This window comes from Phodopus roborovskii, unplaced genomic scaffold (genome assembly GCF_943737965.1).
Source record: "Phodopus roborovskii unplaced genomic scaffold, PHOROB, whole genome shotgun sequence".
Lineage (NCBI taxonomy): Eukaryota > Metazoa > Chordata > Mammalia > Rodentia > Cricetidae > Phodopus > Phodopus roborovskii.
Genome location: NW_026125506.1, coordinates 6,325,805 through 6,349,470, shown reverse-complemented (window position 1 = coordinate 6,349,470; position 23,666 = coordinate 6,325,805). Strand labels below are relative to the sequence as shown.

Here is a 23,666-nt window from a genome sequence, read left to right as displayed (position 1 = left end):
CTGGAGTGACCCAGCGTATGAGGTACCACAAAGGAAGAGAACTACTTCACTGCTATTCCCAATGGCTCAAATTCACAGCCAGCTGAACCTCCTGGAGCTCAGAGGGGGCCATACTGGCAGTGGTTTCTTCGGTTCAGTCCCTGCATTCAAAGAGAACAGCCAACCCTTTAAAGGCCTGGACCTTGTCCTGTCTAAACAGGATGTGCACAAGTACAGAGTGCAAATTCCAAGTCTGATTTTCATGGCTAGCACACACCTATTGCACCTTTAGAAGATCCCTGACTTCAGAATAATTATGAAATTAAAAAAAAAAAAAAAGAATCCCAGAACTTAGCTGTCCCTAGCTAAACTCATCACCCAGTATTTTCTTTTGAAGCTTACTGTCCTTGATCAGCCCATCCAATAAGTGGGAAGGAAACACATATTCCCATTTCTAAGACACAGAAATTGAGGCAAGTGGACTGTTTGTCCAGTCATGCCAGGCAATCTGCTAGAAATGTTTCCCTTGCCTCCTTGCACAGCACGGGAGATAGGAGGAAAGAAAGGCAGAAGCCGACCTTGAGAAGCATCATTTAGGAGGCTATTTTAACCACACACAGGTCTGTAAACCATGAAGCTATACGGGAAAGATGTGTCCTCTGGGGTAAGAGAATAGTTGGGGGTGGGCAGAGTAGACTCGGTCTGAAAGAAGGCTCCTACGGCAGCTCTATCGAGCACCCCCCCACACACACAACCTTTACTCCCTAAACTACCTCCTCGGTTTCTCAGGAGCTTGGAATGTGGTGCTGTTTCATGCTTATTCTAGATGGCCAAACAGAGGCAAAGGAACAAGAAAGAGGCCTCGATGTCTGACTCCCCAGTCCAACCAAACTGCCTCACCTCCCCCTGGAAGGGGGCCTGGTTCCTCACCCCAGCAGTGATAAAAAGCCCCACGTCCATGCCCCTTTGTGTAGGGCAAGCTGGTTGCAAACCTTCAGGGGCACAGTGCACAAATATCAAGTGAGAGAGAGCCTTCCCTACCCCGCAAAAAAAAAAAAAAAAAAAAAAAAAAAATCAGTGTCTGTCACAGGAGATCAACCTGGGAAGAGCCAGGTGTCTCAGCAAAGTGGCACCTCAGGCACCACTGTAGCTTTGCCCGTATCTGCATCTGCTGCATCTCCCCAGTGCACTTCACGCCACCCCACCGCCGTGAGGTAACTCACACCAGATGAAGATGGGAGGAGAGATGAGTGCCCGTGCTGGGAGACCCCAGCTGTCACTAATGCAAGTTCCTGGGCAGGGCAGGGCCTCGGTGAGAGGGCAGTCAAAACGGAATGGACTTGCAAAACCCGTTGACAGTGGACTACCTTCATCACACCGGCTTGTCTTCCTCTTCAACAATGTCACTTTGCCGTTCATCACTGTCATCTGTTCAGGGGTAAAAGAGATGGAACCGAATGATTTCAACAGCAGGATAGCTTTTTACCGTCTGTCCCCTGTCACCTTGGTCACCCTGTGAGCTGCAGAATTGGAGTTCATGGAGGAGGCAGTGCAGGGCGAATAACAATCTCCTTTGTTCTGCTCTGTTCTGTTCTGTTTGAGCCAGGGTCTCACATAGCCCAGGCTGGCCCCGGACTCACCATGTAGCCAAGGATAACTCAACTTTTGATCCTCCTGCCTCCACTCCCCAAGTGCTGGCTTGCACCACCGCACTCAGAAGTCATCTGTTCTCTGAATTCAGAATCGAGATACGCCTGATGCTTGTCACCCATCATACTCCTGACTCAAGCAGGAATGCCCTCTCCTCTCTGTGCGTGTCCAAACTCAGCTGCCCCTGTACACCTGCCTCAGAGTCTCCTCTCCCGTACCTCTCCCAGCTCTTGTCTTCTTTCAAGGTCTTAAGACCTTGGGACTCACAGAGATCCACCTGCCTCTGCCTCCCGAGTGCTGGGATTAAAGGTGTGCGCCACCAACGCCCAGCTACGCACAGTTCTCCTTGGGCTCTCTCAGCACTGGAAAAAAATGTTACTTCCATTTTAATTTCCCCCAACATACACACATTTTCATGCACTTTGCCTGCTGCTCTTAACAAGCTGCCCATTCACAGACAATACAGGGCTTTCTTTCCTGTTCAACAATCCCCGTATTGTGTCTTCCCCACACACTTGGTTGGATGATTTCTTCTCGGCACTGGTAGTTAATACATGCTGATTATCTTACCTGAAATGCCTGGGACCAGAAGTGATGTGGACTTCAGACTGTGGGTAGTTTGTATGTACAGAATGAGAAGTCATGGGATGGGACCCAAGTCTAAATATTACAGTTTCCTTAAATAGGTCAATGCAATAATGATAATATTGTTTATTTAGTGGGGGTAGATAGAGAAGAGAGGACAACTTTGGGGAGTAAACCCACTCTTTCCAGCAGAGTCTGAACGCAGGTCACCGAGGATCGGCAGCAAGAACCTTTACTCATTTAGCCATCTTGCCAGCCCCATTTTATACAATATTTTAAATAATCGAATGCATGAAACAGCTTTCAAATACATTGAAGCATCAGGCTTGGGGCATTGATTGACACTTAAGTGTTGCGTATTTGATTTTTAGGATGGAGTACAACCTGCCGTGGAGTTCCAGGTTCTAGAACTAAATTTGAGCTAGCTAACTTCCTTAGGCTTTAGGCTTCCCTACTCCTCAGAGACACCTCGGGGAGCTGATCACGCGCACCTGAGTACCTCGAAGGCAGGCAAGCTTACCATGCAGCTCCTGGAGTCCATTCCCCAGGCGGTCTAGGTTTCCGTTGACCAGTGCAGTCACTCTGTGAATGTGTCCGTGCTTACGCATCTCTTTCGGCAACCCCTCTCTCTCGTAAGTCTCCTGCTCTGCCTCTTCAACGCCTTCCTCCTCTTCCTCCTCCTCGTCTTCCTCTTCAGAATCCACCAAAACCATGACATCACCCATGTCCTGTCCCCTAATTTCCAAAGGAGAAAAAAAAAATAATCAGGATGTCATCTATTCCGACTTGAGCCCCAATGAACAGACACACTTGACTCGCTCCCTGTAATCCCTTTAAGACCATGGAAAATTCCTCCTGCAGTCACCACGGCTTAGTCATGATAGCGAGGAAAAGATGTAGCTACAGATGTCAAAAGATAGTGGCCATGTCTTTTGTAGGATATTTGTTTCTATGCTGTCGAGCACTGTGTTATATCAGGCATCTAGCACTGCGTTTCTCAACACGGAGCGTGTGTCACTGCAGCATCCATGGTGGAGTACGCCCGAAAGTCTATGCATGCATGGTGGAGTACGCCCGAAAGTCTATGCATGCATGGTGGAGTACGCCCGAAAGTCTATGCATGCATGGTGGAGTACGCCCGAAAGTCTATGCATGCATGGTGGAGTACGCCCGAAAGTCTATCACTTGGGAGGGGGATACAGGAGAATCCCGAGTTCAAAGTCATCTTTGGTTACCATAGTGAGTCTGAAGCCAGCCCAGGAGGATACCTGAGAACCTGTCTCCAAGGGGGGGGGGAGGGGTGTGTGTGGGGGCGGGGGCGGGGTGTGAAAGTAAAAACAAAGCTGTTTCTTTCCTTAGATGCCCTTATTTCTGTCTCGCTCCCAGAGCGCTCTCTTGGTCCTTGGGTAAACTCTTCTCCCCTCCACCTGCATCTGGGCTCTATGTCCAGCATCCCAGTGTGGAACTGCTCTGGGCTTACCACTGCCATAGCCTGCCTCACCCGGCTACACGCTTATTACAAAGGGAATGACGCGCTTCACCCACTGACCACAGGCCCAGGAGCTCTGCATCCACAGTTACCACCCCTCTGAGAAATGGATGGAGTGGATGAAGCCTCAGAAGATCGGGAATACTCCACACACAGATTTCGGGAATTGCACTGGGGCCCAGGGCCATGGTTCCAAACCCCATAATGCCACATGGTGTCGCCTGCAAATAAACCTGAGGATGACAAATTTGCCTGGACAATGGCCCTCAACAGCAGAGTGGCAAAGGGAATGGCCTCCCACGAAAGATGGTTCTAGAACAATAAGACTCCTTTGTGAGGGATGGCGTGGGGGGGGGGGGAGGAAATACTTTCTACAATTCATAAAGAAGTCTTGCTACTGCCCAGCATTGCCTTGGGAAATGAAATATACAAATTCCATTTGTTTACATTCCCCTCACTTTATTTTCCTGTGAGGGTGGGGACTTGTGTGCATGTTTAGACTTGTCTCCCAACACATCCTATGAGCCTAAGATTCAGCCTTTTTGCTCTTTTTAGAAAATGAAATAAAGCAAATGTCTGAGTGACTTGGCTCACTGTGCCCAGCCCTTAGGTCCCCACTGGAAAGGAGCACAAGACGCTGGAAGCCATGAGACCTGGGTCAGAGGACAGACCCATCATTTGCTTGCTGGATTCTCGGGCACACCCTAATGGCTCCAGTAGGTCTCTCCACCTTCTCATCAGTTAAACAGACACATGCACACACCCACCAAAGGATGTCATCAAGGCGGAGGGTTTCCCACAATGCCTCAGGAAGCTCCTAGCCCAGGGTCAGGGACATGGTTGGTCCCATCAGAGCTAACTATTATTAATAATATTTTATTATTGTTGTTGTATTTTTTTTCTTTTCTTTTGAGACAGGGATTCTCTGTGTAACCGCCCTAGCTGTCCTGGAACTAGCTCTGTACACCAGTCTGGCCTAGAACTCACAACGATCTGCCTGCCTTTGCCTCCCGAGTGCCCCTATTAAAGGCGTGCTTGCTCGACCACCGCCCGGCCAGAGTAACTATTATTGCTCTTAAGAGAGGAGTGGGAACGGCGGTGATAAAGAGCGATGGAAGCCAGCTTTGGCTCAGAGTCCCAAGACCACTCACCTCAAAGTGCTCCCTGCTGAAAGAGAGAGAGAGAAAACAAAGGTAAGCATCAGGGCATCACTTCAGCCTTGATAGAGTTTTCAATCAAAGCAGCAGTGGCTGGGGAGATGACTCGGTAGCATGAAGACCTGAGATCAAATGCAGATGATGGCTGTTTCTACTCAGACCCCCAACATTGGGGGCGGGGACACAGGAGCTTGCTGGCTAGTCAGCCTAGTCAAAGGGGTGAGCATCCAGTACAAGGAGACTCTGTCTCAAACGAGTAAGGCTAAATGACAGAGGAAGCCACCCAAGGTGGTGCTCTGGCCTCTGCATGGGTACACATGGGCGCTTACACCCACACATTCCTATGCCCACAATACACACACACAGAGAAAATAATAAATCTGTAATTAAGTGATTTTTAAAAACTAACGTGGATAAAAGATGAACAACTATGAACATTCAAAATGCTCAGGGATGGTACTTAGGGCAATTGCACACATTGCTCCAATGAAGCATTCATAGGTAGAGCTTTTTAAATTTTAATCTATTTTTATGGGTATGAGTGTTTTGCCTGCATGTGTGTCTGTGTCCAAGGAGACCAGAAGAGGGCATTGGATGCCCTGGAACTGAAGTCTCAGACAGTTGTGAACTGCCACATGGGGGCTGGGAATCAAACCCTGGTCCTTTGGAAGAGCAGGCAGTGCTCTTAACCGCTGAGCCATCTCTCCAGTGCACTTACCTTTCCAGCAGAACACAGGACTATAGTACAGCATGAGCCCCGCGACAATGGCCAGTCCCAGCAGGAGGAGGCTCACCACTGTCCCCACGATGCCCCCGACGTTCACAGGTTCTGAAGAGATTACACCATGATCATTTCTCACAGACACATAAAACCTCCTTTCTTCAGCCCAATCCGCTTCTTCTCATCTTAGTCCCACTGCCCACGAGACCACTCTGAAATCAATCTCAGGCACCGAGTTTGGGGAGCCAGGGGGAGCATGCAGCATGAAAGGACACTGGAAGTTAATGGGCCTTGTATGGACCAGACACTGGGACTGTTTCCAAGGCCACGGAAAGCGAGAGTAGGAGACAGCGCCACAGTAAACAGGGTGATGGATGGGCCAAGACAGAGATTTTTGTTTGGTTTGGTTTTGTTCTGGGGGGACAGGATTTCTCTGTGTGGCTCTGGCTGTCCTGAAACTTACTCTGTAGCTCAGAGAAATCCACCTGCGTCTGCCTCCTGAGGGCTGACATCAGAGGTGTGTGCCACCACCGCCCCACAGAGAATGTAGCTGCTGGCCATACACAGAGAAATGTGACATCTGGGTGTGGTGTCACAGGCCCCAGGCAGGAGGATCCCAAGCTGAAGCCTTGCCTAGTTTATAGAGGAAATTCTAGGCCGGCCAGGGCTACATATGAGGACCTCACAAGAAGGACAAATAACTGTCTTGAGAGCGACCAAAAAGGGAGTCACAACCTTTGGGGCTGGGTCAAACCCAAGCAAGGTGGGAGGGGCCAAAAGGAGGAAAGGAAACAGATCTTCAAACCACACACCGCCCATAAAAATCAAGTCTGTCGGGAGAATGCTAAAACTTCAGAAAAAACTACAGAAGCAAGCCAGGCATGGTGGCAGATGCCTGTAATTGTAAGCACTCTAGCAATGACAATATAAAATCAAAATATCAATCAACTCTGAACAACACTGAAGGTGCCCTGTGCCCTTCGGTTTAAAACACTCATCCCAAACTTAGTTCTCTTGATTACATTTTTTTGTTTGTGTGCTCACACGTGCTTATGCACGCATGTCACAGCATGTACACGGAAGTCAGAGGACAACTTGAGGGAGCCGGAGCTCTCCTTCACCCTGTGGGTCCCAGAGAACTGATCCAGACAGACCTGGTAGCTACTCACTGAGCCATCTGACCAGCCCTCAAATTCATTCCCTATGTGAATGAGACACGTGCATCCAGCCCCTTAGCAGGTCAGTTTTGCTTTCCTATTTAACGAATGCGGGAAGTGTAGGTATATCCCAAGAAAGTTTTCCCAAAAATTGCTTTATTATGTGTATTTTGCATCTCTTCATACCAAGGGCCCTGAAAAACTTTGAGCGAAAAGTTGTGACTGAGAAATGTTTAAGCAGCAGCTCCGGTACAAAGGAACAAACCTTTCCTGCTCCCTCCCTCCCTTCTTCCCGTGTTCTTAGTCAGGGTCTGTAGCCCAAACTCTCTACGTAGCCGAGATGACCTTGAACTTCCGACCCCCCGCATCCACCTTCTGAGTGCTGGGATTGCAGGCAGATGCCACCATGTCCAGTTTATAAGGTTAGAGAGATGGGACCCAGGGCTTTTATGTCTTAAGATAGAAAAACTGTTAATAGTGTTTTCTAGAACTTGCCCCGTCCCTCACAGGAAGTTCCATCTATGCTATAAGTCGGATAGAAGAGAACTATGGGTTCACTTTGCTGTTACAATCCACTAATTTCACTATCTATGTGCATGAGTGTACATATACACGCATATACACGCATGCATATGTGTATGTGTGTGTCCTAGAACATATTCCTCAGTGAGTAAGGGGAGTAATACTTTGTATCCTAGTGCTTCCAGAATTGGACACTAATTTTCTCAGCCACCTTGTCTACCCGTAGACAAGTGCCATCTTCGGTCAGCCATGGCCTAGGTGAAGAGAGGCCCCAAGACCTCCCGGATCAACAGAGGCTCTTAACTGTTCGGGGCCACCCTCAGCACCTACCTTTCACACTCAGCCAGATGTCTACAGCCCTCACCCCCACAAGGTTCTCAGCCCGGCAGAAGTAGAAGCCCTCATCCACGTCCTGCGAGCAGCTGTAGATGGTGAGGGAAGAGCCCTGGCTGTGCTGGGTGATCTGATAGTGGCTGCTGGGCTGGATGGCCGTCTCTGGCTTTGTGAGGTTCCTCAGCCACTGGATCCTGGCAGGTGGGTTGGCACCTGTCACTTGGCAGGTGAGTGTCACGTTGCCCCCCATGAAGCAAGTCTTCATGGGCTGAGAAGCAAGTAAGGGGCTCGCTGGGGGTCAGAAGGAGGTAAAGAGAGGCAAATGTTTCAGGAGAGTCAAGCCATGGCCTATCCTTTCCCAGCAAAACAACCAGTGCTAGAAATTCCCACACCTTGCCTGATCCCCTGGAATAAAGCCTAGCATCTATTGGGTATTTACTGTGTACAAGGTGCTGTATGCAAACGAGCCCAATTCAGTTGCCAAAGAGCCTCAAGATTATTCCCATTCTGCAGAGAAGGAAACCGAGGCACAAAGAAAGCCTGGCAAATTGCTCAGTCATACAAGTTAAATAAGAGATATGGCTAGGACACAGGGTGACCTACTGTCCTACTTTTCCTAGGACTGAGAAGGCTGCTGGTCATGAGGCTCTCCATGTAACACCAATACAGCTCTGGGTGAAACCAAATAGGCCGATGGATCATGGGCCCTGAGACCAGAGCACCAGGTTCTATCACCCACTAGCTTACATGTCTATGTGCAAGAGGACACCGGCCATTGTAGTGGCTCAGTGGGTAAAGGGGCTTGGTGCCAAGTCTGAGGTCCCGAGCTGGAACCCTGGGATGCATGTGGCAGGAAAAAGGACACTAGCAAGTTGCCCTCTGACCTCTGTGCTCAGACTGTGGCACATGGACACACATACACACAAACGTAAAGTAATACAAGTATGCCGACCATGTTAAACGCCGACATACAGGCCACCAAGGAGGACCAAGAAGTTGTTTCTTCTCACTGATGTGACAAACTCAGTGGCTTAAAGCCGTGTTCTACGACAGTGAAATGATTTTATGGATCCAAAAGGCAGGGTGCTAACAGAGACTCCTTTTGGATGATCCTTCTTCATAGCTGGACGGTGCCTTTCCTTCCCTCTCTCTCTCTGTGGGGAACTCAGAACTCCCAGCACCCACTATCTCTAACTCCAGTTCCCGGGGACCCAGTGCCCTCCTCTGGCCCCCAAGAGCACCAGGCACACACATGGTACACTAACACATGCACGTAAAGCACACATATACACAAAATATCACACACACTTGGCCAACATGGCACCAACCCATTCAAAGAGTTTATCTGAGAGGACACAAAGGACAAGGACAGGGAGAAAGATTGCAAAAGATGTGTGGCGTGTGGCGACCGGCAAGTGAGGGTGGATATGGAGCCCTTCACGTGACGGGTTGGCAAGGGTGGCCCTTCGCCCAAAGTATAAGCTTGATTCTTCAACGAAGGGACCTGCAGGCCACTTTGAGACGTCTGCAGCAGAGAATGGCAGCTCTTGTCTGTGGTCCTGATATTTTGGAGGTTGAGGCTGGAGGGCACTTGAGCCCAGAACTCAGAACCAACCTAGGACTCTAGCGAGCCCCTCTTTTTTGGGGGTGTGACAGGTAAAGGCACAGAATCTATGGCCTCACTCAGGCGAAGCGAGGGCGCTCTGCCCTTAGTCCTACTTTCCTTTTTAATCTCTCACAAGGCAGCATCTTGGGCTGGGGGGGGGGGACGTCCTACTGTGTGTGAAGGCTAGGGTTTCATCTCCAGCACAAAACAAAAACAAAAAACAAATAAACAAAAAAGAACAAAGGAGCTTGATAATTCTCCCCCACTCCCCTTGAATATGGGCTTCAGGTACTGACTTGTTGCTAAGAGACAGAATGTTCCAGAGGGCAGACTAAGCACCACCCTAGGCTAGGTCCTACAAAGGGTCGCTCCTGCCTGGCTCAACCCCTCTTGTATCAGTGGCTCTCAGGAAAGTGGGTCACTACACTGAGAGAACATGCTGACAGCCCCGTGGAAGGTGGTCCCATGGGGGCGGGGAGGGGGAGGACAGCTCGCCCAGCAGCCCAGCACGTGAATGAGACTTTGGAGTATTCTGGTGGAGACCCCGCCCCATCACATCACATGTTCTTGTGAAGAGAGCCTGCACCCTATCAGAAACCCTCAGGCAACAAATGGTATTGTTAAAAACCCCAAGGGAAGGGCACAAGGAGAGGTGAAGTGTGTGGTGTTGGTAGTAGGGGATTCTGGGCACTCCAACACCGAGTTTCTCTCACAGAACTATCATCAAACGATTCTTTGAGAAGAAAGGCAGGCAGGTGAACCCCAACCCCGGGACAAAGCAAGCCAGACTCACAGATCTGTACCACACAGCTGGCTCCCGACTCTGGTCCCACTATGTGGCTCCCAACGCATTTGAACTCCCTGCTCTCCGACAGCTGAGCCGGTCTCAGTGTTAGCAGCTTTGAATTCCCCAGGACAGTCCCTCCAGGCTCTTCAGTCCACAGGAAGGTTGGGTCAGGGTATCCCCCATCCCAGCTACAGGTGAGTTCCAGGGTGGCTGATTCCAAAGACACTGCCACTGAGCACTGAGGAGCTGATGGAGGAGACCCTGTAAAAGAGGAGAGGAGAATCGTGCTTCATCTCAGACACTGAGTCAGACAGCACGGCAGTGTGCGTGCGTGCGTTGGCGTGTCTGTGCGCGCGTGCATGTGTGCATGTGTGTGCACGCACACGCGCGCGTGTCTTTTATAAAACCAGGGTCTCAGAGAGTCATCAAGCTATGTAGTCTACCTTCAGAAAGTACCTGCTGGGCTGAGGAGTATAGCACAAATAGTACAGTGCTTGCCCAACGTGTATAAGACCACGGGTTCGATTCCCCAGCTCCCCACAAAACAATTGTGGTGGTACTCGTCTGTAATACTAACACTTGGGATACAGGAGCAGGAAGGTTAGGAGCTGAAGGTCATCCTTGGCCACTTATCTAGTTCAAGACTAGCCTGGGCTATAAATGATACTGTTAAAGAGGAAGAAGGGAGGAAGAGGATGGCACAGGCCACCGAAGCCTCAATGGGTAAAAAGCATTTGCCTTGCAAGCCTTACCACACAAATCTAATGCCTGGAGCCCACAGCGGAAGTGAGCCTTTGACATCCACACTCATATCACACACTTACAAAATTAATTTTAAAAGACTTCAAAGGGGCCGCAGAGATGGCTCAGTGGTAAAAAGCACAGGCTGCACTTCCAGACGACCTGGGTTCAATTCCCAGCATCCATGTAAGGTGGCTAGTGAGCCCCAGCGGTCCTTGATCTTTGCCTCCTCAGCACTGAGATTACAGGTTCATCTGCCATGTCTGCTTTCTTGTGTGGGTGCTGGGGATTCAACTGTTTCTCATGCTCACGTGGCAAACACCAACAATTGTGTCCCTGACCCATTTCCCCCCTTTTTGAGACAGTCACTTTGTTGCAAAAAGTCGTGAGAATCCTCCCGTCTCAGACTAGGGCTGCAGGGATAAGCCACCTTGACCAGCTTTTGTATATCTTGAAATGTTAAATACTTTCCCCTCTATTAAAAAAAAAAAAAAAGCTCTCTCTTAGTTTCCTTCTGTGGCTTAGAGGACTCTGCCACATCCCGGATAAGAACAGGCTCCTAGAAGGGATGAACCTCATCTGACAGTCCAGGTATGTGCATGCATGTATGCTGAAATATGCAATGAAGCACATTAGGATCTATGTGTGGACATTATACAGCCCCCAGAAACGAGGCCCTAAAACACACTACAGAGCCACGGTGTAGAGGAAACCGTGCGAGGCAGGAAAAAAATAGCATTAAAGCTGAAGTAAGACACACAGACACGGTTCAGAGGGGCGTGCTGCTTACGCACAGTAGACCAGGAGCTCGGTGGTCACCTTTCGCTGTCTCCCGCTGAGCACGTTGGTGGCTGAGCAGGTGTAGTTGCCTTGGAGGTTCTGTGACATCTGCAACAGTGTGAAGCTGTTGGCCGTCAGGTTCTTTCCTAAGGACTCCAGGATATGGGTCTGGAGCCACCACTCCATCTCAGGCGGAGGCTGTGACGAGCTATGGCAGCTGAAGTCCACCCGTGAGCCCCAGGCTGTGTACAGGGTACCGTTGGAGAGGGCGCCAGTGGCTGAGATGTTAACCGCAATCTGATCAGGGCCACCTGGGAATGACAGGGGGGAGGATGGGTATGAATCCTCCTCCACAGCTCTAGAGGAAACAGACAGCAAGGACACCTTACCCACACTCACTGTGACAAAGCTGTGCTTAGTGTCCTCAGACTTCCATTCATTTGATCTTGGGACAGTTGTATGAAGTTGACTGTGGATAGGGGAGAATTTCCTTAAAGGACTTGCCATCTGTTTTTTCTGTTTTGTGTGTGTGTGTGTGTGTGTGTGTGTGTGAGAGAGAGAGAGAGAGAGAGAGAGAGAGAGAGAGAGAGAGAGAGAGAGAGAGAGAGAGAGAGAGGAGTTCATGTAGCCCAGGCTGGCCTCAGATTATGTAGCTGGGGATGACCCTGAGCTTCTGATCCTGCTGTCTTCACGTTCCAAGTGCTGTGGTCACAGGCATGCGGTACCATGCCTGGTTTACATGGCGCTGGGCTTCAAAGTCAGGGTGCAAACACCAACAACTGAACAACACTACCTCAAAGAATTTCCGGTCCTCACGCTTCTACTGCCCAGGGCTGGCCTTAAGATGGCCAGCAGCCGGGGATCCTCTCAGAGGTTAAGTGCTTGCCACTCATTCAGAGGGATCATAGTTAGGTTCCCAGGAAACATGTCCAGTAGCTCACAACTTCCCCCAACCCCAGCTCCAGAGGATCCACAGGCTCCTCAGTACTTTTGAGCTTGCACGTGCGTGCACATACGCACACGCACACACACACCCTCACTTAAAAATAGATCTCACCAGACATATCCATACACACTTTTAATTCCACCAATCAGGAGGCAGATATAACCTGTAAGTTCAAGGCCAGGCTGGTCTACCTAGAGAATTCGAAGATAGTCAGCGCTACATAGTGAAACCCTGTCTCAAGGAAGCAAAGACAGAAAAGAAGGCCCAGAAACACAGCTCAGCTCACCAGTTAAGAGTACTGGCTTCTCTTCCAGAGGACCTGGGTTGGATTCCCAGCCACCCACACGGTGGCTCATTCAACTGCCTATAACTCCAGTCCCAGGAGATCTGGCGCCCTCTTCTGACCTGCACAGGCAAAATACCCATACACGTAAAATAAACTAAAAATAAACAAATTTATAACATTGAATTTAAAAAAGCAAAAAACAAAACAAAATTCCTGCCAAGGGGCTAGTGGTTAAGGGCACTGGCTGCTCTTGCAGAGGTTCTATTCCAAGCACCTGCATGGCAGCTCACGACCATCTCTAAGTCCAGTTTCAGGGGTTTGACAGCCTTTCTGGCCTCCACAGGTATCAGGCACACACATAGCGCACAGACATACATGAGGGCAAACACCCTATACAGAAATTCCCTACCAAGGAGGAAGAGTGTGGGCACAGGGAAAAGGACACGTGGGGCCTGCAACTACTCTCCTACTGAGACCCTGGAAGGACCTTAACATCCATGTCGGGAAGGTTTCCACCAATCACCAAACCTGTCACCATGGCTCTCCAGGTCTCAGCCTAGCACAGCCGAGTGGTTTAGGGAATACTGGCTTTCCTCAGAGAACCTGGCATTCTCATAGGTGTGGGCAGACCAGAGCCCACGGAAAGCTCTGGAACCTTCTCAAATGCGCTGGCCCTGGAGCCCTTCCTTTCAGTGTGGCTGCTTTCTCTCTAACCAGCGGATATGCCGAGCTCCTGGGAGTTGTCCTAAAGTATCCATGAACCTGAGGCTGGTCTTGCCATCACCCACCATCCCTCCAAGACATACACATCATGCCAACAGGAAATGACTGCTCCAGGCCTGACTGGATTCCAGCTGTGCGGCTTCAGGCAACTTACTCATCCCTGTGTAGCCTCAGTTTCCTCCTCTGTGATGGAGGTGATGACAGTATCCCCCACTCAGGGCTAAAGTTTATATAACAGAGCACACAGAATGGTGCCTGCCATGCAAACTGTACAAACACTGGACCTCATCTTAGTTCACCTTAAATTATAAACTCCTTATTTATTGTTTTCAGTGCTGGAAATGAAACCCAGGGCCATGCACATGCCGCCTATGAACTACACCCCACCCAGACCTGAACTTTCTCAACCCCCAAAATGCCCTGTGCTGTGGTACCCTGCGCATCCACGATGCCAGGTTCCCTTTGGAGAAGGAGCTGGAGAAGCGGCTCAGAGGTGTAGTGCATGCTCAGTGTACACAACTGGGTTCAGCAGAATGTGATGGGTGGGGAGGAGGAGGGGGAGGAGAAGCATGGAGGGAGGGAGACCCTCCATCCCAGACGTCAGGAAGCAGAGGCAGATGGGTCTCTGTGAATTCAAGGTCAGCATAGTGTACATAAAGGGTTAGAGGCCAGCCAGGGCTACATAGTAAGACCCCGATCAAAAACAAACAACAAACACGATTCTAAAAGCAAGGGCTGGAGAGATGGCCCAGTGGTTAAGAACACTAAGTGGTCTTCCAGAGGTCCTGAGTTCAATTCCCTTCATCTACACGATGGCTCACATCTACCTGTAATGAGATCTGGGGCCCTCTTCTGGCCTGCAGGGATACATGCAGACAGAACACTGTATACGTAATAAATAAATCTTAGCCAAAAAAAAAAAAAAAAAAAAGGTGGGGGGGGGAGAAACTTATCTGTACAGTTATTTTGCAAATTAAAAGACATTAAGGGGTACACCCAACAGCTGCTCATGTTAGCAGGCCACCTCTCTTCAGAGGGATGTCTTAAAAAAAAAAAAAAAAAAAAAAAAAAAACAGCCCAGAGGAAGGTGAAAAAGCCTCAGCAAAGGAATTCATTATCTACAGCTGCGGAGTTTATTCAGAAATAGGTCTACAGGGGAAAACAATGTATCATTTATAGGATGCAAAGATTTCCCTACGCAGTCCTTCCATGGAAATACCCCCTTTCCTTAGGCCCTCACTTAGCAGCCAAGGCTAGCCTCGAACTCAAGCTCTTCCTACCTCAGCCTCCCAAGGGTGAGTTACAGACATTCTTTCTTCCACACCTGGCCAGGACAACATCTGCCTACCCCCAAGGGTCTAGGGAGACTTAGGTGGTGGCCTGGGAAGAGCCTGAATACCCCATTCATCACTGCTGGTTAGTTCCACAGGTATGTGGCTCAACAGGTCCTAGGGCGTGTCTTCCACTGGCATCCCTCCAACTAAACAGGGTTCAGATGCAGTACTGAGGTACTGGTGGCCGACACTCAGGACTGGCAAAGGACGCATACCTCTGGTCTTCCAGGTCCTGGTGGCCTGGCCTGGACAGAGTGAATCCCCGGGAAGCATCTGGGAAGGACTTTTGAGCCAAACAATCGACAAGAAGTAGAATTTGCTACTGAGAATCACTGGCCAGGGGTCAAGCAAGAGGTTCATAAAGAATAAAATAAGGGCAGGAGATGGCTCAGCGGATAAAGGCGCCGGCCACGCAGACCTGAAAACTGGGGTGCAGTTCCCAGCATTCCTGTGGTGAGATGGAGGCAAAGACCAGAGAAGCCCGGGTGAGCGAGAGGGGTACACTGTGCAGCTGGACAAATGAGAGAGGCCCTGACCACTGAGGGGAAACTGAGTCCCGAGAGCAGTCTTCTGGTCCCTGGCAAGTATGCACCCACTCTCCCACGCACACATAAACAAACTTTCAAAAGAGGGCAAGCAAGCAGGTAAAGGTGCTTGCCACCAAGTCTGTCAACCTGAGCTTGATACCCACACCCACAAAGGGGAAGAAGGGAACTGACTCCCACCAGTTGTCCTCTACCTCCACACCAGCACCACGGCACGTGAGCATGCGCGCGCACACACACACACACACACACACTAAATAATATTATATATGTATATATACATATATACACATGCACACACTAAATAATATTATATATGTATATATATACATATATACACATACACACACATAAATAATATTATATATGTATATATATACATATATCCACACACACTAAATAATATTATATATATATGCATATATATACACACACACTAAATAATATTATATAAGTATATATATACATACACACACACACACACACAAACTTAAAAAAAAATGCGAGAGTGAAGAGGCAGCTCAGGGATGAGAGACACTGGCTGCTCTTTCAAAGGACCTGGGTTCTGTTCCATCATCCACATCAGAGGGCTCACCATTGCCTGAAAAGTCCAGCTCTCAGGATCTGAAGCCCTCTTCCAGTCTCCACAGACATCCATATATTTGTGGCATATACACATACACATGACCTTTTGGGTTTTGATACAGGGTCTCACCTGGTGAGGCTAGGCAAGCGGTCCACCACTGAGCCATTCTAACCCTTGTGTAGCCCAGGCTGTCCCAGAGCTCTTACTACATAAACCAGGCTAGCTTCAAACTCATAGTCTCCTGCTTCTGTCTCCCAAGTGCTGTGAGTGAAGGTATGTACCACCAAACTAGGACGATAGACCACTTAAATTTAAAAAAAAATAAAAATCAAAGAGAGGCCTCAATGAACTACTCCAGAGTAGTTCTGTGTTCCAAGATCATGGCTCATCTAAGCCCTAGGCTCAATCTGAATCATTTAAACCCTGTCTTCTTGACTCCCTGGGGTTCTCAATCCACCCAGGAGGTGCCACATGCAAACTATGTCCCACCCAAAAGGCTCAGGTCCATGTTATTTCAGATTTTAGAATGTGCGCATCCATTCCACCATCCAAGACCCTCTTTACTGAACACCCGGAACCTTATGTTCTGCTTTGAGGGCTAGGAGGATTGCTGCAAGGGATTTTGTTGTTCTTCTTGGACTTTTGGGCTTTTTGGTTTTCTATGACCAAAGTCTCAAGTAGCACAACTCAAGCCTCAACTCTGCTTTGTAGCTAAGGATAACCTTGAATTCATGACTAACCCATCTCTCCCTCTCTAGGGTATCACAAACAACTAAGTTCATTTCTCCTCCCTTTTTTCTTTCTTTCTTTTTTCTTTTTTTTTTTTTTTTTTTTTTTTTTTTTTTTTTTTTTTGACTTTTTTAAAGATTTATTTCTTTATTATGTATATACTGTTCAGCCTGCAGGCCAGAAGAGGGTATCATATCTCATTATAGATGACTGTGAGTCACCATGTGGGTGCTGGGAATTGATCCCAGGACCTCTGGAAGAGCAGCCAGTGCTGGTAACCACTGAGCAATCCATCTCTCCAGCCCCTCATTTGTCTTTTATTTCCCGCTTTCCCTATCTCTCCTCATTCCCTCCCCCCTTTTTTGGATGAAAGATCAAAGCCCATATTCTTATTCTCCTTGGTAAACATTCTACGCCTACGCTACAGCCATAAAATAAAGAGCTGGCTGGGCAGGTAGGCCATGCCTTTAATCCCAACACCTAGGAAAGAGGCAGGAGGATCTCTGTGGCTATAAGTAGCCAGCCTGATCTACACACTGAGCACCACCAAAAACAAAAACAAAAAATTTTTGGAGAGGGCGGGGGATGAGAGAACAGAGAGGCAGGAAGAAAAGGCTGGGATGTATTTTTTCCCATGGGAAACCAATCACCTTCGTAAGCAGCCGACCCCAGGTACAAGGCCAAGGTCCTGTCCACTGTGCCAGTTCACCTTATCAGTGCATCTGATGCAGCAAAACTCCACCATGGCCCTGAACTTCACAGATGATAAAACTGAAGGCTGAGGAGACAACAGCCAGCAGAACTGATCTGAGCCCAGTTATGAGGACCTCAGAGGACCTACTGTTGGCAACAGGAGGCACAAAGCCCCCCCCCCAGGAATGCAGTGCTGGCAACATTCAACACCCTCAAACTCCCTGAGTAAATGAAACCAAGTCCCCTTCAGAGCTATGATCTTCCTCGAAGGCCACTAACTGAGGAGCCAGCAAGGTGGGTCTGGAGGGGCCTGTGGGTCAGGACCCCCTGGAGGGAAGAAGAGGTAAGATCCCAGGAGGCTTTGCTGCAGATCAACCTCAGGACACTTGCCTCCAATTTTCTTGGAGAAACTGTGCCAACCATAGACCCACATTTCCCAATGAAGGATTTCCCACAGTTCTGATTGCATCAGATGTATTAAGGAGTACAAGGTCTTGTTTGATTTCAGGGACATTTGTGTATTTACTTGCAGGTGTGTGGGCATGTGTGTGAAGGGCAGAGGACAACCTTGGCTGCAGTTCCTAGGACACTAGTCAGCTTTTTGTTTTGTTTTGAGACAGGGTTTCTCTACATAGCCCAGGCTGGCCTCCAACTTGCCCAGATTGAAATCATCAGTCACTCAAGCCCACACTCCTCAGTGACCTCTTCCCCAGGCTCTCACTTGGGTTCCCCAAGCCCATTCCTACCAGTCGCACTTACTGGCCACCTTCAGCCACACATGGAACCAATGGGTCTCATTCAGAACCTCCCGGCAGGTGTAGTTGCCGTCATCCTCCAGACTCAGTGCCTCCACATGCAGGGCACCTGCATCCTCTAGAGAAAAACGAGGCGAAGCTGGAGGGAGGCTGGAATTGGAGGAGAGCAGGAAGATGGGCTCTGAGTCATTCCGGTACCAGGTCACCAGGCCCCTGGATCCCGACACGTTGCCACAGTGAAGAGTAACGTTCTCATGGACTTCGCCGATGGCCACAGCACCCAGGTCTGTAAAGGGAAGGTCAGGCTGTCAACACGTTTTCTGATTGACAGGCAACAACCCTTTGGGAACAATAGGATTTTCTTTTTTAATAAATAGCCTATGGTATGTGTGCGCTTGTGTGTGTGTGTGTGTGTGTGTGTGTGTGTGTGTGTGAACGCGCATTCGTGTGCACACTCTCGCAAATGCATTTGAGGCAGGGTTTTGTACAGCACAGACTAGCCTTGAACTCACTGCATAACACTACTCAGGAATAGACATTGACCTCTGTCCCTCCCAAATATGGGATTACAGGCCATACCACAGTCTATACAGTGTTGGGGCCAGGCCCCTGAACTGCCTATCCAATCACACCAGCAGTACTGAGCAATAAAGCATCACACTCTCCATGTGGCCATCTGTTAGTCCGAAATCATACAGCGTTAGGCAGCCATCTTGCTGCCTAGACATCCAGATGGGGTGGGGGTAGGGGACCAGATCTGCCTGTCTGCCTCCCCCTGGAGTTAATCACTTTGGGCTGCTCCATGCAGGAAGAGGTTGACAATAAACATTGTGTACACACTGGGAGGCAAGTCCAGTGCTGGGCTCTGCAGGTGACAAATGAGAGGCATCCAGTTCACAGGCTGGTGGGAATACAGACGCAAAACTGGCAAGGAGGATAGAGGTGAAGGGCAGGGAGACAGGAGGGCTCCCAAGGCGGCTGGGAATGTGCCAGGTAAGACTTCCTTCAGGAAGCAAAGCAGAACCTGATGGACAAGTAGGCATGGGATGGGTTCAGAAGAAGCCAGAGTCCCCGGCAGAGGGAACAGCAAATTCAAACGCCCACACCAAAGCCAGCTGTGATGACACCCATGTGGGGTCCCAACACTCAGAGGCAGGAAGGTCAAGAGTGGAATGCTGGTGTGGGCTCCGTAAGGAGACCGACTCAAGGAAACCTGTGGGGATGGATGGAAGAAAATGAGAAACCGCACGGGCCACAAGTGACAGCTTAGAAAAACCGTCAGCACCCCCAAACCATCTCAGTTGGAACCGAGTGGCACTGGGACTTGCCAGCCCTCTGCGGAGGATTTCAACACCTGCTCAAGACTGATGGGCAAACCACAGCTGATCGGGGGTTTAGCCGGTGGTTTACAAGGAACAAATGCAGCCCATGTTTAACTGAGAAGTAGTATTCCAATTGTGATTTCCACGATCAACACCCCACTCTAGAGAGGCCACCGGGCAGGGATCTGGGCAGAACCTGCTGGGCTGATGAGAATGTTCTGGAGGAAACGAACGGGGGTAACAGGCACAGATACTATGCACCAAATCGTAGCACAGAAGTGGAGGGAGGAGACTAACTTTCAGGAGTCAGGTCTCTCCTTCCACCATGGGGGGGGGGGATGGTGAGAGGGAGGGTGCCCAGGAATGGAACTCATGCCATGCACCTCTACAGCAAGCTCCTCTGCCCAGTCAGCCCTGTCGTTGGCCCAACAGAGTGGTTTTTATTTTGTTTTGTCTCATACTTTATTATGACAGGGTCTCAAGCAGCCCAAGCTGACCTTGAACTCATGGCACAGCAGAGAATAACCATACAATTTGCATCCACTTCACCAGGGCTGTGATGACAGGCATGTGTCACTACCACATTTGGTTTTATGGGGGGCTAGGATCCAGGGTTTCATTCACACTAGACAGGCACTCTACCAACTGAGCTACATCCCCAGCCCACGAGAGTAGAGTTTATGGTATACAGATTATATCTCAATAAAAACGTATTAAAAACAAAAAAGCCGGGCAGTGGTGGCACACACCTGATCTCTGTGAGTTTGAGGCCAGCCTGGTCTACAGAGGGAGTCCCAGGACAGCCAGAAATGTTACAGAGAAACCCTGTCTCAAAAAAAAAAAAAAAGAAAAGAAAAGAAAAGAACAACCACCGGCTTCTTGGCAACCTTGCCATGAGTGTCTGAGCTGGGTCCCTCCTGCGACAGGAAAAGATTCCTTTCAAAAGACTGAAGTTGGGCTGGGCCACAAGAAGTCCCGAGTCTCTGTCCATCCTGGACACACTACTTCTAAAACGTTTTCAAGCCAGAAGAGACTGGGGGGGGGGGGGATGCGCGTGTGTGTACACATAACACACAGGCCAGTATCTGCAAAGTAGAGAATCAGCTAATGCTAGCCATTCTCAAACACTTGAGAGGGATATTTTACAAGTCTGTCACAGCTGAGCCTGGTGATCCATGCCTACAATCCTGCTGAGACAGGAAGATCAAGTTCAAAACCATCCTGAGCCATGAAAAGACCCTGACTCAAAAGGGAGGATGGTGTGTGTGTGTAGTGTGTCTGTGTGTGTGTGAGTATAGTGTGTGTACTGTGTGTGTGTCTGTGTATGAGTGTGTGTGTGTAGTGTGTGTGAGTAGTGTGTGTGTAGTGTGTGGTGTGTGTGTGTGCACGCGTGTGCGTGCGTGTGCATGCAAGTGCGTGCATGTGTATCAATTTCAAATTATTAGGATACCAACCCAAGTTCTCACATGGTGACTTCCACCATGGAAAAGATGCACTGTAGAGTTACCTATAGCTGCATGGAGTGTCCCTCAGACCAACAGCTGCCCCTTCCTTGTCCTCTGCAAAAATATAATGGTCTGTTAGCCTGGAACAGGCTTCATGCAATTTTAACCTCAAAACCTTCTCGGAGGAAGGCAATGGCCTGACTGGTTTTCCCCTGGCTCTGCTCACTGCTTGTAACTACTGAAGCTGAATATGGCCTGAGAAATCAGCTAATCAGTGATGCGACAGGAGCTGTTCAAACTCAGAGTAGAGTCATCGATTGGTGATGTCTGTCACGGACAAGGAGAGGGCAGCTCCTGAAGATACATCAATTCCACACAAGCTGGCTCCACGCATCCTCGTTACACTAACATTTCAGGCTCCATATGTATCCCTACAGATGTGGGACAGTCACAGTCTGGAGTGCTCTGGGTCAGAAGTGCTTGGTTCTTACACGCTGGACAGAATGAGACAGAGCCTAGTACCAGTGGGTAAATGTGCCAAACCTGATCCCAAAATTATTCTCTGACCTCCACACACATGCCATGGTATATACCTACCACCCACAGAAAAAAAATAAAATGAAATAAAAAAAAATTAAAAGACAAAGTAATGTTTGTGCTGCTCAATGTCATTCACCGTCCAGGGGACACTGTTGCAGTCCCCAACCTTAAATTCACATTATGCAACAAAGAAGGGAGAGAGATAAACTCTTTGGCCAGTGAGTGTTTACCACGTGGGACTCAAACTCAGGGCATTCCTCTGCTAAGCAAGCGCTCCACTAGCTGGTTATACCGCCAGCCGCACACTGGTCTTGATGCTATCCGTATTTACACAGCTGGAGGTGTATCTAACCACTCATCTCTCCCCAGGAATTCTCAGCAAGCATGGCCTGGAGTATACCCTTCAGGTGACAAGCCAAAGCATCAATGCCATGTATAGGCAAGAGAAGAAAGACACCCTGTCCCACCTAAGGTCTAAAGTATGCATAACTAGCAAGCCCCTGGGCGCCACAGGCACACAGGTAAAGCAGGCCTGAAGGGGCTGGGCATAAAAATTACTGAGCAGAAAGTCGGGGTTGGTGGCTCATGCCTACAATCCCGGCACCAGGTGACAGAGTGGCAAATTTTGGACCAACCAGGACTAGGCAGTGAGACCATGACTCAAGCAAGTTAACAGGGCATGGCAGCCAGAGGGAGGTCTCCAAGTAGGAAGAAGCATTCACTCTGAAAGCAAGTTCATCCCAGCATGAATGTTCAGGCTCCAGGACAGAAGATTCACAGTGACCCCTAATGCCCAGAAAGGCCATCAGGTACCGACCACAGCAGGGAGGTGGTGGTGTCGCTACCTAGAACACATGCATCACCCACAAAAGAATTTAAAAATCCATGACCAAAAACCAGGACTGGGGATAACACAGCAAGGTAAAGTGGAACAAATTTGGGTCACGTGTCCTCCATAATGCAGATGACCACTGCTCAGTCCCAGGTGGGAGAGCCGACCCTGTACTGTAAAATCTTCAGATTTTTCCACATACACCAGAAACATTAGTTATGGAAAATGTGGCTGATTTTATGTGACTATTAAAAGCAAATGTAAATAAGTAGATTGTAAGAGCATAATAATAATTAAGGACTTTTGTCGCTTGCTGCTAGGGAGCTCAGGTATAATTTAATAGCTTACCTACAAGGATCCAGGTGAGTTGACCACACACACACACACACACACACACACACACACACACACACACACATATACACCATTTCCCATGCATCTTGGGAAATCACCCACCTCTTGGCTTCATTCCCCTCGCCCCCACCCCCCCGGAACATTCCTGCACACAGTAGACACGGATTCGCTGTCAAGTTAAAACTCAAACATCCTTTTTCAATCTTGTTACAGTCAACATATTTTACTAAGCAACCCTCCTCCCCCTGCTTGGTTTTTTTTTTTTCCTTTTCCAACAGCGCTTCGTAGAGGAGGTATATAAGACCATTCACCAGCCAAGTCTCGTAGGAAGGGAATTTTGGGTCAAATCTGAAATGATTTCCAAAGAAAACAGAAAAAGAATGGAAAAGGGAGACGCGGCTTGGAATTCACCGGTCGGCACAGGTAGATTCACTCAGGGAGGAGGGTGTGTGTGTGTGGGGGGGGGGGGAGAACAGCTCCACAAGTTACAGGTGTAAGCCCAGGTCAACCTGGGGCAGGCGGGGAGGCGGATACAAATGGGAGCTTACAGAGGAGCGCCGGCGCCGCGGACACAACCAGAACGAAGAGTTAGGAACGGAAAGGAAAAAATAAAATAAAAAATAAAACCACCACTTTCCCCTCCACGTGCCCTAGGGTGGGCCCTGCCGCACGTAATCGCGGAGCTTTCGTGTCCCCAGGCTGGAGGTGGCGGGTTCCTTACCTGCGGAGCCCTGGCGGGCCAGAAGCGCCCCAAGGCACAGCAGGACGCGTAGCCCGGCCATCGCGCTGGAGATCTACGGCCGGGGAAGTGCGGGTCTCTGGGTGCGAGGGCTTCTAGGGGTTCTCTGGCCCGCGGCGAGGGGGTCCCCGACTAGGATGCTGCGGCCGGGCCCCGGAGATCGCCTCTGGGGCGCGCGCCCCGCCCCTGCGCCCAGCCCGCCCGGCTGGCGGAAAACAACAGGCGCGGGCCCCCTCCCGCCTCTCCGTCAACTTCCTCCACCTTGGCCGGGAGGAGGGCCTTGTGCGACGATCCCAGTCCCGCGGGGCCTGGGAGGAGGCGGCCCCGAGC

General features: G+C 49.5%; 2 protein-coding genes across 2 annotated transcripts in view; one reads left to right on the top strand and one right to left on the bottom strand.

Moving 5' to 3' along the window:
• Positions 1–23,666, top strand: part of Pebp1 (phosphatidylethanolamine binding protein 1) — a 97,875-nt gene that overhangs the window by 52,047 nt on the left and 22,162 nt on the right. The gene's annotated exons all lie outside the window — the stretch shown is intronic.
• On the bottom strand, positions 1,065–23,379 carry Vsig10 (V-set and immunoglobulin domain containing 10). Its single transcript, XM_051176520.1, has 9 exons — positions 23,319–23,379; positions 18,109–18,390; positions 11,522–11,818; positions 9,993–10,247; positions 7,591–7,884; positions 5,579–5,689; positions 4,855–4,870; positions 2,735–2,949; positions 1,065–1,407 (listed from the first exon to the last, which is right to left on the bottom strand). Exons 1-9 carry the CDS (start codon positions 23,377–23,379, stop codon positions 1,352–1,354), a joined length of 1,587 nt encoding a protein of 528 aa, XP_051032477.1. The 3' UTR covers positions 1,065–1,351.